The sequence below is a fragment of the Gekko japonicus genome, unplaced genomic scaffold (assembly GCF_001447785.1).
Source record: "Gekko japonicus isolate JY-2015 unplaced genomic scaffold, Gekko_japonicus_V1.1 scaffold559, whole genome shotgun sequence".
Lineage (NCBI taxonomy): Eukaryota > Metazoa > Chordata > Lepidosauria > Squamata > Gekkonidae > Gekko > Gekko japonicus.
The window spans coordinates 459,944-478,694 of record NW_015168064.1 but is presented as its reverse complement, the minus strand read 5'-3'; the positions used below and the strand labels follow the sequence as shown (position 1 = coordinate 478,694).

Genomic DNA, 18,751 nt, shown 5'->3' with positions numbered 1-18,751 from the left:
CCTTCCCAGCGGGGTCCGAGGCGTTCCTCTCGACGCAGTGACCGCCTGGGGGCCTCCCAGGACTGCCAGCGCCGGATTCATTGTAAATCGAGGCCTGCAGCTCTCGAATATATTTTAGGGCTGGAAAGTAAATACTTTCTACCATTGCCCTTTAGGTCTCCGCTTCTTCTTCTGACCTTCCAGTGTCTTCTGGGATCTTCGTGCTCTTCAGAGCACAGCCAGCACATCCTGCTCAGAAGGCAGGGCCGGTAAGACTGGGGATCAGAGGATAAGCCCCTCCCCTCTGGGATCAAAGTTTGCCGGCCCTGCCTATGGAAGGGGGAGGTGCTTTCCCATTGCTATCTGAATTGAGGCCATGAGATCAGGATATAAAATGGATAGGATTAGAAAATGGCAGTGAATTTATTTGTTCATTAGTTGAATTTTGAGCTGAAAATGTCTCTGTTTATAATAAACATATAAGACAACAAAATAAAAAGCACTACTAGGACTGACATGACTGCAAAGAACTCTGCCAGGAAGCTGTCAGTCATTTATATCAAGCTATATCATGTGAACTAGACATCTTAAACTGTTAAAATGAAATTTAGAAATTTAGAATTTCATCACAGAGTTTAGTCTTCCACCACTCAGAAGTTAATTAGCAAGCCTGATGCTGAATAATACACCAATCTTTATACAGTCACTAATCACTCACAGTGCCTGACTTTAGGGACTAATATTTTTTAGGTTTCTCTAGCAATTGCAGGCATGCTTTATTAATACTATGATGATGCACAAGTGGCATACAACAAGATTTTAAAACCCCCCCCCTGCAAACTGACCATATAATTGAACAAGATAATTTCAGACCAGATTGAAATATTAGAGAACTGTGTGTGCACAGAATATTTTTATCACAGAATCATAAATACGGTTTATGATGGTTTCTGTAAAGAGGAATAGCAGGATTTTAATCCACCAGACATAAGCATGAGCAAAGGCTGAGATCCTATGCACTCTCAGACAGACCCACTGCACACATGGCATAGCATGTACACCCATATGGATTCCAGCCCCAAATGCCAATATTGTTAAAATGGTCTTGAGTACCACACTTTTTTTGTTGCCATCAAGTCACAGCTGACTTATGGCAACCCTGGGGGTTTTCAAGGCAAAAGATGTTCAGAGGTGATTTGCCACTGCCTGGCTTTGCATGATGACACTGGCCTCCCATCCAAATACCAACCAGGGCTGACCCTGCTTAGCTTTTGAAATCTAACCAAATCAGGCTAGCTTGGGCTATCCAAGTTAGAGTTTCTAACACTTAACAGTAGCCTTCAACTCAGTGGGCCTTGCATCAAACAAAAAAGAATAGGCTGCATATGTATTATGGATACTAAGGTCTGCACCTGAATCTCTTTTGAGTTTACTGATGGCATAAAAGGTAACTCTCAATTTTAAAGGGAGAAAGACTTACCTGGTCATTAAGTTGCCTGATCGTTTTCTCTATATGTGGCAGAAGTCCCCTAAAAGTGAATTCCTGAATGAATTGTCGAATTCGATCATGATCTGTGAGTGTCAAACACATGCCGTGTGGTGTCCCAGTGTTTGACTTCTTTGATTCATGCAGTGAAGCATTTGATTTTAGATAATCAGTGCCATCAAAGCAGCCACTGTCACTAGTGTGATCCAACTGGAGTGGGTGAGTCTTAAAGTTATTTGACAAACCATCTACTGAAAAACAAATTTTGCAAACCATTACATATTGAACTGAACACTGATAACAGGAACTACTACTTCTAAGAAAACTTAGGCTGGACCCAAAGATGTCCTTCCACTCACCGAAGGATCAAGATGAGTAAAAACAGGTTGCTTACCTGTAACTGATGATCTTTGAGTGGTCATCTGTGCATTCACACCCATGGGATCTAGTGCGCACGCGCTGGATCGATCGGCATTGTAGCAAGCTCTTTAACGGATTTTCGCGCCCAGTCTCTCGGAAAAGAAACCCTTTGAGCCACTTGCGAACTGAAATTCCTGTCTTGGAAGACTTCTGGTGGCCATCACCTCTGCAAGGCGAGTTGGAGAAATACTGGCTTTCCGGCATGACACGCCTTATTTGTCATTCTTGCCACACGGAGTCCGCCTTGTCCCTGACATTTCGTTCCTGCCAAAGGTAGTGTCAGAGTTCCACCTACAGGCAGAGGTCTTTCTCCCGGATTTCTTTCCAGCTCCGAAATCCCCAGAGGAGAGACTGTTACATACCTTGGATGTCAAAAGGGCCCTTCTGTTCTACCTCAACAGAACCCGCCCAACGAGACGTGACTCCCAACTGTTCGTCTCATACGCACCAGCGAGGCTGGGGACTCGCATCATGGCTCAATGCCTCTCAAAGTGGATTGCGGGTCTCATCCACCTCTGCTACTTGATTGCAAAGCAGCCGTTGCCTGGCCCCATCAAGACCCATTCAACCCGGGCTGATGCAGCTTCCACTGCCTTCCTCCAGGGAGTACCCCTGCCGAACATCTGCAAGGCTGCTACCTGGGCCACGCCTAACACCTTTATGAGGCACTATGCCCTAGACATCCGTAAGAACTCTAATACCAAAATGGGACGTCACATTCTATCTTCAGCGACGCAGTAAGGACCTGCCAGCACCCTCCTCCAGGTAGGCCACTGCTCGCTAATCTCCCATGGGTGTGAAGCACAGAGACCACGTCGAAGATAAAGAGGTTGTTTACCAGTAACTGATGATCTTCGAGTGGTCATCTGTGTATTCACACCACCCACCCTCCTCCCCCGCTGCTGTCAGCTTCTACATTTTCCATAGGGGTTGATTTGCGGCGGTTCGAAGGAACCGGCGGGATGTCCGCGCCCATCCCTCTGGGCATGTGCGGTGGGGAAAGGCCATCTTCCAAGACAGGAATTTCAGTTCGCAAGTGGCTCAAAGGGTTTCCTTTCCGAGGGACTGGGCGCAAAAATCTGTTAAAGAGCTTGCTACAATGCCGATCGATCCAGCGCATGCGCACTAGATCCCATGGGTGTGAAGCAGAGAGACCACGTCGAAGATCGATATTAGTCTATCTGTAGCAGCAGAAAAGAGCAAGAGTCCAGTAGCACCTTAAAGACCAGTAGTACCTTAAAGAAGTGAGCACTGACCCATGAAAGTTCATACCCTGGCACAAATTTTGTCAGTCTTAAGGTGCTACTGGACTCTTGCTCTTTTCCCTGAAGGGCTGAGCCACTATTTTCATGGACTGTGCAGTTGGGCTCAGTTCACCACACCACAACCTATACTCTTCCCAAGGGTCCTCTATCCTTCAAGACCAGTTTGTTTGTTTTTACATAGGAGGACGTAAGAAGGATATGTTCTGCCAGCAGAACTCTAACTCATGGCTCTTTGGATCCAATCCCAGCTCTTATACTACAGGTATTTCATACCTTGCATATAAAATGCTCTACTCCGATCACTTCCCTCTAAATGATACGACTCAAAAACTAATACCAAACTAAAAAATAAGAAGATGCTTCCTTATCTATAGAGAAATATTAACTATCTAGACTTGTAAACACAACTACTGCCAACTTACAGCCACTGACACTGTAAAATGGATACAAATGAACCAATGGGATAACTGAGCCAGTTGCCGCTACCTGTCAGGTTGCCAGCCTCCCTAGCCTACCTGGTCACCATTATGTCACTACAGCTTCAATGTACTGAAACTCTCTTTGCCCATGTTGGAACTTCTCAAGTTAATCTATCAATAGAGACTATCAACTGACAAGAAATTCAACAGGACTCTCAGTCAGGAGGTGTTAATGAGAAAATTAGCAGAATAATATATTCAAGAAGAACAGTAAGTAGCAGCAATTTTGAGAACTCGGGTTATTCCCTAACGTCACTTAAATGTACTATTAATCACACTTCTGAAGTTTAAGATCACAGTATTTGTGCGTCTATTTCTATAAAAGGAATACTATATCCCACTACTATAATAAACCCTTATACTTTGATGTTTTGGCTTTATATCTAGCAACATAACCATACCTTTATGTCTAGCAACTTGCCAGATCACTAACAGTGACCGTATGTTTTGATCCAGCAAGAACAGCTTACAAGAAGGGCAGTAACTTCTTCCCACAGTCACACCAAATTTGGAAAGTAGCAAAGCTTCTTCCAATGACTGTATTTCTTCAATTTTTGCTCAACTTTTTATATTTTTATAAAGCACACAGCCTCATTTTGCATCTTATTTGATAATCATGATATAAGATCAAAAGCAGATCAGAACACATAGCCTGGGCATTCACATGAGCTGGAAGGGCACTGATTACTACAACTCTTGACCACAGAATACAACTTCAGGGGAAAGCAAAAGGTTCCTTGAATAGATAGCTCTGCTGGAGCACAAGATCTTCAGTAATTTCTTATGGAGCCAGCAGTCCAACAAGTAATAATTACTACTTTTCTAAAAGCTCAAAGTATTTCATATATAACACCTCAGTAATCCTTACAATGAACTGGATCCTACAGCTGCCTTCCACTAAATGAGGGAGCTTGTTCAAGTGGTAGAAGGCTCCCTGTGGCGGCAGAAGGTTTTTTTCACTTATAAGAGAAGAGACAAAAGATTCAGGCCAACAGCCATGTAAAACAGGCCAGGATTTACACTATTTAAAGCCATATTACTTTTGGGGCCTGATGCTGAGACACAGTGGCCTTGTAACGAGATTGCGGCCGAGTTGAGATTCAAAATCAATGGCTTCCAGCTAATAGTTCAAGCTTTTAATCACGTTTTATGCCAGTTACACTTATAGCTTGATAAAGTCATAGAAGAAGAAGATTGGATTTATACCCCGCCCTTCACTACCCAAGGGAGTCTCAGAGCAGCTTAACAAACTCCTTTCCCTTCCCCTCCCCACAATAGACACCCTGTGAGGTAGGTGGGGCTGAGAGAGCTCTGACAGAAACTGCTCTTTTTTCAAGGACAGCTCTTATCAGAACTATGGCTTGCCCAAGGTCATCCAGCAGGTGCAAGTGGAGGAGTGGGGAATCAAACCCGGTTCTCCCAGATTAGAGTCCACGCACTTAACCACTACACCAATAGCAAGATTAAGGTGAGAGGTCTGGCATTCAAATGATTTTGACTTTAAAAGCTAAATTGTTATAAAAAGAAACATACCTTTGGAATCATTTCCTAAATCATCCAGTGGTATAAAGTGATCTGTATTCTTATTTGAAATTACTGTATAAGAGCTATCCTCACAAGATTCCTGTCAGGATAAAATGCAACAAGAAACAGAACTTCAGCTTTCTAAAATATTAAAATAAATAAAACATAAATAAATCTTCCAATTTATTAATCGCTCAATCCTGCAGAGCTTGCTGGCTCTGAGCGATTTACAGTTACTCCATTACACACGGGACTAACAATGATTCAAGGGGTAAGGGGGGATAACATATAATCTTTAAATCACACATGTTCACAGCTGACGGGGAGTTTTGTTCAGCTGTAAGTCAGACGTGTTCCAACGGCATTTTTCCCTCGGCGTAGCTTGATGTCATCAGCTTTCTCCGGACTGCTTCAAGTTGCAGCGCAGCACTGCCACCACCTGGCCGGACAGCCCATTACAGGCTTCCTGGATGCTGAGGAGTTCTTTCTAGGCTTTTCAGTCTTATGCGCTGGACATTCCATTCGTCGGCTAACACCTCCCCCACCGGGGGGGTTAGTGTGCCCACCTTCTCTAAGGAGTGGTACCCATTTTATCTACTAGCCAAAGCTTTCGAACCGCTGGGTGGACGGCGAGCTGGGGACAAGGCTGGTAGCTCACACCAGCAAGGGGCTAGAACTGACAGCAGCTCTGTTCAGCTCAGATGTATTAACCAGAGGATAAATCCCCTGTGCCACCGCTCCCCTATATTAGAAATGTTTGTAATTACGAATGTCTTTCCAAAGGACTTCTGCCCCAATTATGACATTTTAAGTATCTGTAACTTCATTAGTTGTGGTAGAAAAATGGTAGGCAGGTAATTTATACCTACTCAGGAAGGTGGGGTAGGGGTAGGGCTGAGTCATTGTAAGAGTTTCCCAGGCTGTGACATGCTAATGTGAAGTGAGGGGGTCTCTTCTGTCTTTTTGTCTTTGGGAAAACTTATGAAAAAACACAACCTACAAACATTATTCAGACACACCAGAAAAATACAACAGATGCTATGATCGGCAAAAGAGACCCCCTCACTTCTGCAGGAGTATACTGCATACCCTGCAGTTGTGAACAGGTTTACATCAGGAGCACACAGCGTAGCATCCAGACACAAATAAAAGAACATGAAAGACACTGCAGACTTGGCCAACCTGAAAAATCAGCAGTGGCTGAACATAGCCTAACTCAAACAGGACACAGTATCTTATTCCAAGACACTGAAATGCTGGACAATATATCCAATTACCATGTCAGATTACACAAGGAAGCCATTGAAATTCATAAACATAAACAAAATTTCAACTGGAAAGAAGAGAGTTTAAAAATAAATAGGGCATGGTTTCCTGTCCTGAAAAACACAAAATGCTCTACATCTTACAACAGCACTACAGGTAAGATTAGAATTTCAACAGCCAAACCATATGCAAAAGAACCTCCTCAGGAAAGCTCCTCCATTAGCATGTCACAGCCTGGGAAACTCCTACAAGATAATGACTCAGCCCTACCCCACCTTCCTGAGTAGATATAAATTACCTGCCTACCATTTTTCTTCTCACACTGACACAGAAAGTACTCCATCTTTCTGTGTTATACCTCTCAGGATGCCAGTCACAGCTGATGGTGAAATGTCAGGTACTACAACGCCAAGACCACAGCCATACAGCCCGAAGAATCTACAACAACTAATGAACTCTGGCCGTGAAGGCCTTCAACAACATATCTGTAACTTCATTTAAACATTCTATATATCCTACTGAATATATTCTAAATACGGTATATTTTATAAAGAAAACTGAATCTGATGCTCATTAAAATTCTAGGTCAGTATTTAAAATTTAGATAGATAGTGGGCATCACACAGCCTGCCCAAGGAGCTAGTACTTTGTAGATTCTTAGGCACTGATAAGGAAGAAGAATAAAAAGACTATGCTGAATAGTCAAGTAGAGATCTACTTTAGAAAGGGACCCAGGCTATGCTTCTTTATAAAGCACCCAGAAGTTTACAGAAAGAATTAGTTTTGAATGGTAAAAGGAAGGCAAATAGCCTTTAGCTAGTCTGAAAAATTGTAATGTGCCTGTAAAGGCAGGAGAAATTACTTGATTAAATAAGGATCAATGTGACTGAACCTTTCATATAAGCCTTTAACAATACAGCTGTCCAACAGGAATTGAAAAAGAACTTCTAGTGGAAGTTGGTGCATTTGTGCAACAGATATAACTCCACATTTGGCATAGTTTATATAATATCCATGAAAATATGGTATTGTTCTGAAAGCACACAGATGCAAATCCCAAATGCTATCTCTCTCTGAATTATGATGATGAGCTAAAGGACTGAAATTATGTCCACATACTGCCACCAGTACTGAAATTTGGGATTTTTGGCTGTACTGCTTTACATAAATGCTGTCAATAGGTAATGGAATTTCCCCAAGGATTCAGTTTTTACACATTCCATCATATTTATGCAAGTGCTGTAGCAGTCACCAAATACACAAGATCACTAATATGTACGTCAACACAGATTAAGAGTTGTGGCTGAAATAGTTGCCACAGTGATCTTATGAACATGATATTCTTTGGATATTACATTTTTACAGTATATTACATTCAACATTACATTTTTAGCAGCATTTTCACCTTACAGTCTACTTTCTGTTCAAACTTGGGACAATCCAGAGTCTTGCATACACTGGCCTTAAACCTTCAAAAAAAGAAGTGAAGTGTGCAGCCTTCCTAAGCTCTGGATCAGCATTTCCCACCACCCACAAACTTTTTTTTTATGCTACAAGCCTGTGCAGGAATCAGAACTTAGTCATTTTATGCCTTTGAGTCCTCAAACTCCTTCTCTGCACCAGCATCTAGTGTTCACACTGGTCGAGGGTCTTTCATGGGCAGAGATCACTTTAGAAGGGGAGTTGACAGATTCATGGAGGACAGGTCCATCAATGGTTACTAGCCATGGTGACTGAAGGGAGCCTCCATCTATAGAAGCAGCAAATGTCTGAATAATAGTGCTGGGAGGCAGCGGCAGGGAAGAGAGCCTTGGCTTGTATGCCCCATTTGTTTGGCCCTCCGGGGCAACTGGTTGGCTGCCCCGTGAAACAATACACTGGTCTGATCCAGCAGGCTGTTCAAGTAAGAAAAGCTTTGGGTTGGTGTAATCTAGAGAAGATACAGAAGGAGTAGCTTAGCAGAATGAAGGAGAATTTTAGCAGCTCCACTTTTCAAAGGTATCAGCTGCCATTAATCACGTTATAAAAAGAAAGCCAAATAAAGAAAATTAAAACATGTGACTTTAATTAGTAGGTAGAACTGCTTTCCCAAGCAATCATCTAAAAACTACTAGCACTAGATAGCAGTAATGGAGGAGGGATTTCATACCACCAGCCCCAGGGCAAAGTAATTTATTAAAGAAAACAAAATGAGAAAAAACACGACAACAGGTGAAAAAAAGAGAATCTTTAACATGAGACAGAAAATATACCTGGACTTGGATATTGCTTTTCTGAAGATACTGACTCCAAGGATCAGGAATCTGTTCATCTGCTCCTCTGTTAGACCCCCGAGAATTTATCTTAAGTAAGTAGCATCCCTGAGTCCCATATCTTTGCTTCATTTCTTCATAAATTGAATCAGCCCTAAAAGTGTTAAATATGGCAGTCATATTCTCATGTGTACAAGTTTGGGAAATTCGGCTTCATCTTTATAAGAGTATTTTAATAGATATACACTATATATGGAAGATATTAGTTATTGACAGCTAACAGAGCAAAGTTTCAAGGAAAACTCCCTTCTCAAAAGTAATACAGTAAGTAGACTGGATAGCAGACAGTAATACATAAACTGCCAGAAACTACTACTAGTATCGAGGTGGGCTGTCTTCAGATTTGTATATGGTCTAACAGCCAAGGTATACCAATGTACTTTGCATTACAAAACAATAGTGCATACAGAGTCTCTCAAACGTTAAGAAATTACTCACTCGCTATGATTTTGAATATGCACTCTTGTTTAACAACATAAGCATACTGCTGGATCAAATCAAGATTTAACCAGCATTTTTTCGGGAAACCCAACTATGAATAGGCACTAGATGGTCCATCAAAAATGGCCAATGGTGATTTATATCTACATTTGTCCATCCCTGGCTTACACTACTTAAGAAGACTAAATAATGAAACACAAGAAACATGGAATGAACAGAAACTGGCTGAAGGCAAGATGGGGGCTCAGGATACATAAATATGAAACTACTAATGCAAAAATAGAGCATAACCAGTTACTCCAATTGAACTGAATTACATGTCACACAAAGTTAGGTAATTAGGAAGTGTACTACAAATTCACACATGAATAAGTTCACTTACAGAAAATATATTGTTATATGCTTAACAGAGGGGAATAGAATAGGATGAAAGAAAAAAGAGGTGTTGAAACAATGCCAAATTGAAAAAGAAAATATATCATCAGGAAAACATGAAAAAATTACTACACACTTAAGTAGAAGGAGAAAGAAGTTCCAGGGATCATATAAAAGAAAAAGCACTCCACAACCAACGAAAGAGAGAGAGATAGGAGATATATGATGTCTGTAATCACATTAACAAACCATCACCTAGAAAAACCTCAAGTGCATATAAGAGGAAACCAATGCAAGGAACCAGAAGAGAGATAAGGATGAAATGACAACAACAAACCAGTTATAATTCAATCCTTCAATCATGTGCTATTTTTTCAGATAAAACAGCAGATATAAGCACAGCAACAAGTTTACACCTGTCAGAAGTTTGCTTGTGATGTCTGAATGCAGCCCATTTATTATAAATCACATTTTTATCTTGCTTACTAAAATAAAGGAACTCAAAGACTGACTTGGAATACTCCAGGAAAAACAATGCTTTTAACCCCTCCTGAACTAAGGAGGTTCTTAATATGAGGCAGAGACACCATGCTTTTCATTCTTTCCAAGTCCATGCTATCCAATTTAAATTTAAAACACTGACAAACCCATCTGCTTTCTCCTTCAAACTGCTTATGGTAGTGTAGTCCTACCATTGGTGATTTCTGTTATGACAAACTCATTTAAGGCAAAAATGTACATCTCTATTACCATTGTAAATAGATTCCACAAAATCATGTTAAACTGTATATACAAATAGTGGGTTGAATCCAAATGTCTTCCTCAGGCATAACTCACTTCCAGTACTTTCCACAAGTGAGGGGGGGTCATCAAGTTCCCCCCTTCTGCTGCAACCCACTGGGCTTCTCAAAATGGTGCTCAAGGTGGGGGAGCAGAGAACACTTGGGAACAGTGTAGGCAGCAAACTGGAGGTCTGCAGTGGGAAAGGATTCAGTGAAAATTAGCTTCCCCCCTTCCACTGGCTGGAAACCACCTTTGGATTCAGCCTCCATATCAGCAAATTCAGAAGAAGCATTTCATAAAACTTGTTAAACTTTAGTCAACCATACTCACCTTTGTTCCTCCCCTACACTCACATCATGCAACAACACATAATATTTGAGTGTGTTTGGAATAAACCATTTCGGATAAGAATATTCATTACTATGTTGAATTCGATGCTGTTCTTGTGATAATTTTAGAAACTGTTCCACAGGTTCTGGTTCACTAGATGACACGACAAGCATACCTGAATTGACATTAAGGATGTGCCACAAGTGTACAAGTTAACTAAAGGCTAATGTGTGTACCGTATCTCTTAGATGACGCTACCACTATAGTATTTGTTTCAAAAGCTGGTAGACTTACCTCTAAGCAATAGCTAGACACTGTTTATATGAAGTAAACAATCTGCTACAGGGTTAACTGCACTCTATCTCTAGCACACAGCTTGAATAGATGGCAGCTAACCCAAGGTGAATACTGCAAAAACGTGATGTTGTGAAAGACATATGAGGTCACATCATTGTCAGATTGCTGTGTTAGCGGTATGTGAAACTACCTACAACATATTTACAAGTTCTCACAAAAAGGATGCCATTTCAAAGCAGAAGATTATGCTAACTTTTCTACAATCCTTAGCAACAAGTTTAATTTTAAAAGTAGAATTAAGTTGTCTAACCAAGTAGCTATTAAAAACCACATGATCAGGAGTATGCAGCAAATAGTTACAGATTACAAAACAACCTGAAGAATTATAGCAGTGCCTTATTCCAGATTAATGCCTCAAATGAAGATTTTGACAAAGAGAATTTTGTTGCAGTCTCCTGGCATTTTCACAAGGTACCTATCAAAACTTTGGCTAGAAAGAGCTGCAACTTCATTTTGCATCTTATATTATGATCCTGAACACTTTCAGTTTCAAAGGATACAGGCTACATAGTGGTTCAGAAATTCATGGTCCGATGCTGGCATAGACTGAAGAAAGCTCTCTCGATAAGCCTCAAACCATGGAGTTGTAGCTGAAATAAGTTCAATAAATATTATAGACACTTTTAAGATTAAGAATACAAGCAATGTTATTGATAAACTGCTGAAAAGTCCTGAAAAACTATTACACCTAACAATAATATCAGTTACTCCGACACAATTTTTGCTGCATTAGCCACCCTAACTTAAAGCTAATATCTTTGCAATTCATATACAAGGAATATAGCTGTAGATAAACATACATATCAAAAAAGATAAGAGTGGAACTTTTGTCATAGTGCAAGAAATTTAGTATACTGCAGCATTTTGAGCAGAGCAGAACATTTCTCATAGGCAGTCCTATGCGAAATGATACAGTTACTACAGATTTTATCCCAGTGATTCCCACCGTATTCCATTCCGACATTAGAAAAAGCTCTAAGTCCTGTACCAGTCCAGTTCAATTTTATCTACATTGCAATGATTCTGCAACTATGTTTTTATCTGTAACATAACTGGGGCTTTCCCCCCTTATTTCTATGAAATAGAATTTACACACTGAACTTATATTTCACACTACTTGGGAAATCTTTACCAAGCAATTATATTTTCAGAATTTCTACCACAAGGAGTTGGATTTATACCCCGCCCTTCACTCGGAGTCTCAGAGTGGCTTACAATCATCTTCCCTTCCTCTCCCCGCAACAAACACTCTGTGAGGTAGGTGGGGCTGAGAGAACTCTAAGAGAACAGCTCTTGAGAGAACAGCTCTGAGAGAACTATGACTGACCCACGGTCACCCAGCTGGCTTCATGTGGAGGAGTGGAGAAGATTAGAGTCCACTGCTCTTAACCACTACACCAAACTGGCTCTCATAGCCATCAAGGTCTTAATGCACACCTCATAGTGACGCCATTGAATGGACCTACCATGAACACTATTTTTGAATACTATAGATGCATAGATTGAGAAAAAAGGCAATTAAAATCTCATAAGCACTTTAAGCTTATCATTCCAACAACAAACTAGAATTTTGAACATTCTGGCATTTAAATATCAGTTTTCAAAGTTATTCAGTTTAACTATTTATATCCTCAACAGAGGCCTCCTAAACATCACAAAAACATTTTGTCACTATGCTCTAGGGGGTTTCAACACCAAGTATTAGAACCAATAGAAACCCTTTTAACTTTCATAAGGCATACTATTCTTCTCTGAAGAATCATTCTGCTCGTGACTTAAAAAGGATTTTATATTGGTTCTTGAACCAGAACCCTCACAACTTTAGAATACATCTTTAGTTAATCTGGTTCAGTGTATCCTTGCAGATGTCAAATTTTTAATCCTATCAAATGTAGTCACTATTGAACTATCAAGTCCCAATTCTGTGTTTAGACTATAATACACTATGTTGCATCTGACAGGTTTCTGGAAGCTTTATTTGAATGTGCACTGGGAAACACTGCTAAATCTGGCTGACGTTAACCTCTTTGATACTGATTGAGCTGCTGCAATGCTGCATAAAAATACAAGAGCCCTGCAAAATCCATCCAGTGGCCTACCAAGTCCAACATCCCATATCACACAGTGGCCAAACAGTTACCATGGAGGGCCAACAACAAAGGCCAAGATATTTACCTAGTGCTGCCCCCCGGCACTGGTATTCAGAGGTTTACTGCCTCTGAGTGTGGAGTTTTCCTTTAATCACCATGGCTAGTAGTCACTGGTGGACTTGTTGTCCATGAATTTGTCTAATCCTCCTTTAAAGCTATCGATGTTCATGGCCACTACTATGTCCACTGACAGTGAATTCCACATTATAATCCCTTGTTGGGTAAATAAGCATTTCCTTTTCTCCACTCTAAATTCGCTGTTCATCAATTTCATTGGTTGCCTTCTGGTTCTAATTATTATTATTGGGGGGGGGGTAAAGTTCTCTATTCTCTGCCCCATGCATAATTTTATAAATCTCTATCATGTCCCCCCCTTAGTAATTTTTTCTCTTACAATGAAAAGTCCCAGACTCTTTAAAGGTGCTCAAACCCCTTAGTTATCTTGGTCACCTTCTTTTGCCCTTCTTCTAGATCTGCAATGTTCTTTGTGAAATATAGAGAACATGTGACTCTGCAACACAGATCTTTACAAGGACATTACAATATGGCTGCAGAATGTTCACGTTCAATATATTATTGTGTCTAAACCAGAAGATCCAAGTGATCAGGGTAAAACACAAAACATCTAAGTATGAGGAGCTACTTTATGTAAACTCAAGGGAAGCAGAGAACGTGAGGGCAGAGCAAATGTTAATCAAAACTCTGGCTACATACTTGTAAATATAAAGAGGTTGTCATTAAGAAAGAAGTTTTGGCATGTCTTTGTTACTCCTTGCATTTATTACACAGTCATAGAATCATAGAATAATAGAATGTTAGCGTTGGAAGGGACCTTGCAGGTCATCTAGTCCAACCCCCTGCACTCTGCAGGAGCATAGCCAAAAGATAGCCCTACAGCATACCCGAAGGATGGTCATCCAGCCTCCACTTGAAAACATCCAGCGAAGGAGCATCCACCACCTCCTGAGGCAGACTGTTACACTGCTCAACCACTCTTACAGTTAGGAAGTTTTCCTGATATTTAGCCGGTAACGACTCCCTTGTAATTTCCACCCATTAGATCTATTCTTGCAATCCAGAGCAAGAGAGAATAGATCTGCTCCATCTTCTACATGACAGCCCTTCAGATACTTGAAGACTGCAATCATGTCCCCTCTAAGCCTTCTCTTTCCCAGGCTAAACATACCCAACTCTTTCAGCCTTTCCTCATAAGACTTGGATTCCAACCCTCTCACCATCCTGGTTGCCCTCTTCTGCACACGCTCGAGCTTGTCAACATCCTTCCTAAAATGTGGTGCCCAAAACTGGACACAGTACTCCAGGTGAGGCATGACCATAGCAGAATAGAGCGGAACTACCACATCCCGTGATCTGGACACAGTGCTTCTGTTAATGCATCCTAAGATTGCATTAGCTTTCTTCACAGCCACATCGCACTGCAGGCTCATGTTTAGCTTGTGATCAACCAGAACACCCAGATCCCTTTCACATGTGCTTCCGTCAAACTAAGTCCCTCCCATTCTATATCTGTGCCTTTGATTTTTTTGTACCTAAGTGTACCTAAGAGTTTGCACTTCTCCCTATTGAAATTCATTTTATTTGTCTCAGCCCACTGTTCCAGCCAATACTCCCTCTAAGCTGTGGAGTCCTGTGAGCAAAAATTCTACTTTATGAATTACTGGCATTAAAGTCTTGAGCCAGCAATTTGGCTACTGCATAAATTAGTTTGCTCTGGAGCCATCCTGCCTGAGCTCAGACAAAAATGTGTGAGCCAGAGGCTAAAAAACTGTGAGCTAGCTCACACTAACTCAGCTTAGAGGGTACACTGGGGACTGCCAGCCTATCTAGATCATTTTGAATCCTGACTCTGCCTTCTTCAGAATTAGCAATCCCACCCAGCTTCGTGTCATCTGCAAATTAGATAAGCATCCCCTCTATGTCTTCCTCCAGGTCATTTATAAAAACATTGAACAACACCGGGCCTAGGACCAAGCCCTGCGGCACTCCACTCGAGACTTCCCTCCACGTAGACGCAGAGCCATTTACGAGCACTCGTTGGGTACGATTTTTCAACCTCCCATGAATCCATCCAACGGTTGCACCATCCAGTCCACACTTAACCAGCTTATCCTCAAGGATATCATGAGAAATTTTGTCAAATGCTTTACTGAAATCTAGATACACTATATCCACAGCATGGCCAGAGTCAACCATTTTAGTAACTGTCATAAAAGGACATACAGTTGGTCTGGCATGTCTTATTCTTGATAAACCCATGCTGGATACTACCAATTACCTCATTCCGTTCAAGGTGCTCACAGACAGAGCGTTTAATAACCTGCTCTAGAATTTTCCCAGGTATTGATGTCAAACTGACAGGCCTGTAATTTCTTGGGTCCGTCTTTTTTCCCTTCTTGAAGATTGGGACAGCATTAGCTCTTCTCCAGTCTTCCGGCACAACACCAGTACTCCAGGACATCTCAAAGATTAGAGCCAGAGGCTCTGAAATAACATCTGCAATTTCTTTTAGCACCTGGGATGCAAGCCATCCAGCCCTGGAGATTTGAAAGTATTTAAGGCAGCTAGATGCTCTCTAACCATTTCCTTACTTACTCTGGACTGACAGTTCCTCCTTCCTTCATATGCCCTGCATTCTTCAGTTTGTATACAGCTCACCTTATATACATTTTCATTTATTTATTTATATTGCACTTTTCTCCCCAGTTGGGACTTAAATCAGTTGAGAACATTGGTCTTCCTTCCTCCATTTTCTCACAACCACCACCCTGTGACATAAGTGAAGGCCTAAGGTCACCCAGCATTGTAGAAAACGGAGATGTGAATCTGGGTATCCCAGGATCTTAGTTCAACTCTCTTTCCACAGCTCTGATGCCTGCTGTAAACAGACTTGCTGTTTACAAACCAATATACAGCATAAAAACAAATAATGTATTTTTCAAATGTGTGTGTATTTTTGGGGTTTATGCAAACTGATTGACTGCTACAGAGAATAAGCAGATGTAATGCAGCACCAGGACAAGGACAGGGCTAAGTGACAAGTTCCTTATATCTCAGCTATCTGAGGAGCATATGCAATATCACATTTTCATGAACACAACTTTTTTTATGCTAATCACTAACTTTAATAGAAATTAGGTTAATTCAATTTCACATTAAAACTATTTGGCAGTCTCTCATACATGTTTGCAACTGCCTGTTGGTCAGAAACTAATTTACAGTTGATTAGGGATCAGGTTCTGATCTCTCAGGACTTCCCTGCATCCTAGCCTGGTTGTGCTGGGCCAGAGAAAAGGTGTTTTGAAGGGAGAGAAGATCAGAAGATGACTCACAGCTGATGGGGGATAAACTGGGAATGGACTTCCAATCCATAAACACACAAAAAATCACACCCCTAAAACTGTTACACAACTGCTAAGAGGAGAAGATTGATTCACTCACCCACCCAGCTGGGGTGGAAAGAAGGGAGAGGAAAGAGATTGGTAGTCTTCATTCCCCTCTCGGTTGGGGGGGGGGGGACAGATGCAATGCTTCTGAGCTCCTCATTGCTAATAGAACGGGAGAAAAATTGTCTCCTTTTCTCTGCAGACTAAGCCAACAGCCTGTGAAGTTATTTGTTTCACACATTCATCTCAAACTGAGAGCTTGGCCTGTGGAAAACAGGAGCCATCTGATCCTCTCTTTTTTACAGCCTAAGCTGACAATTTGTGGTGAGAAGGGGAATCAGCTGGGTCTCTGATAACCCTTCCCCAACCTCCTGCATCGCAGCAAGTCTGGGATGCAGCAATATTTCCAAAATGGGAAATAAGAAGACTGACTTCCAGCTGCCCCTCCCCCTACACCTCTGCTTGGTACAGAGAAAATGTCCCCAGCAAAGGATGATAACCTGATTCTCAACTGTGAAGGCTGCAATTAGCCTGTTCCTGCAAATAAACAAGAACATGTTGGGAACCATCAAACTGCCCAATGATTAATCTTGATCACTGCTTGATTGCCACTGGCAAATAGGATGTGAGCCAAACTAGCAGATGTTCCAGCATCCTTTATAAAAATCGTGGTCTTTGAAGGATCTATACATGTTGCTGAGAATCTGGAAGCAATATTGTTATGAACACATAAATGGACTTCTCCCACACCCTAGGATTTCTCAAGAACACAAATGAAAATGAAATAGCTCTATACTAAAACATAATTCAGTCATATTTATGTTTGCCTTTATGGTCAGACAAATAAACAATGGTAAATTACACTTCTCCCTTCTCCATCTATAACAGAATACATTCACAAGAACATGACAATGAAAATGGAATACATTTTGTTAGGATAGAACTACACACACACTTCTGCAACAAAAGCCCAATGGCTGCTTTAAGAAAGGGATATGAAGAAGTGATGGTGGGGGGCTTGCTTTATCCCTTTCACATTCAAGTCACATTTCTATAAAGATAAGGTTTGTAAAGCTAATAATATCTATTTTAAAAATACAACAGCATTAAATTTTTATTGGATATGAACAACAAGCTCATAGTAGAATGGAACGAGGCAGCAACCTAGAGAAAGGAAAGAGGGGAAGCCTTTATGGAAATGAAAGAATGATTCAGTAGTACTATACTCTTTCCTTTTGCCATTTCCCAGATATCCAGTCAGGAACAAAGGAAGTGTTTCTCATTCTTGTTGAATAAGCCAAATATTATGACTTCAGACAATATGAACTACAGTAACTGGGGACGGTGGGAGGGCATGCTAGTGCAGGTAACTGCTGAACAAATTTTAATACATAAGAAATGCTTACAATACATGAGTAACTGCTACTATGCTTCAGTCCCAGTTTTATAGCTACTGTGGTATAAAAATGCAAGGGTGGCTGGGACCTTAACTTTAGACCACGGAATTACTTTGAACGTTCTTGTACTCTACAACACAGTGATTATGTAGGCTAATTTGTATAGTGAGAACAGCTTATAAAACACGACCAAATTACTGAGATATGAGGGGGGCATACTTCATCTTTCCAATGAAGGAAGATGAGAAGAGCTGACCCAGTGCCCACTACGGACTGAACTGCCAATCACTGTACTGTTAACCAGTCCCACCATTCCTTCTGTCTCACATCTTACTTTTCACAGGAGATGTGTCTTTTTCATGAACCTGCTCTGACACAGTGCAAAGATAGTACACATTTCATTGAAACCAAACAGTGCAAAACAAGATTGTCCAATGGCTACACTACTTAGCACTTTGGGTTGGCAACTAACTGGTAGAGTAAGTCTTCTACCACCTGCCTCCAAAAGCCTGCTGTTTGTCCAACAGATCTTCTCTGAGAATGGGAGACCCTCACAAACAAGCAGTATCACAGCAGAAGAACTGCAGCAAAGAGGGGTAAATTGGGTGAAATAGTATCCTTCTCCCCTTTTCCACTGGCAGATGAGATTACTTCAACCAAGTCTTCCTCCTCACTGCAGCCCCTTGTAACATGATGCCTTTTGTTCATGAGAGTTTACCAATCCAAGGGAAGGCAGAGAAAGATCCAATTCACCAACTCCTACCACAAGCTTTTCAGTGAGAT

General features: G+C 41.1%; 1 protein-coding gene across 1 annotated transcript in view; it reads right to left on the bottom strand.

Annotated features, from left to right (window-relative positions):
• Positions 1-18,751, bottom strand: part of TRAPPC8 (trafficking protein particle complex 8) — an 82,291-nt gene that overhangs the window by 52,871 nt on the left and 10,669 nt on the right. The window contains exons 4-8 of the mRNA XM_015414568.1: positions 11,518-11,607; positions 10,661-10,835; positions 8,672-8,825; positions 5,163-5,253; positions 1,460-1,716 (exon numbers count right to left, since the gene is read on the bottom strand). Of these exons, the coding sequence (XP_015270054.1) occupies positions 1,460-1,716; positions 5,163-5,253; positions 8,672-8,825; positions 10,661-10,835; positions 11,518-11,607 (767 nt within the window). The remainder of the gene's footprint in view (positions 1-1,459; positions 1,717-5,162; positions 5,254-8,671; positions 8,826-10,660; positions 10,836-11,517; positions 11,608-18,751) is intronic.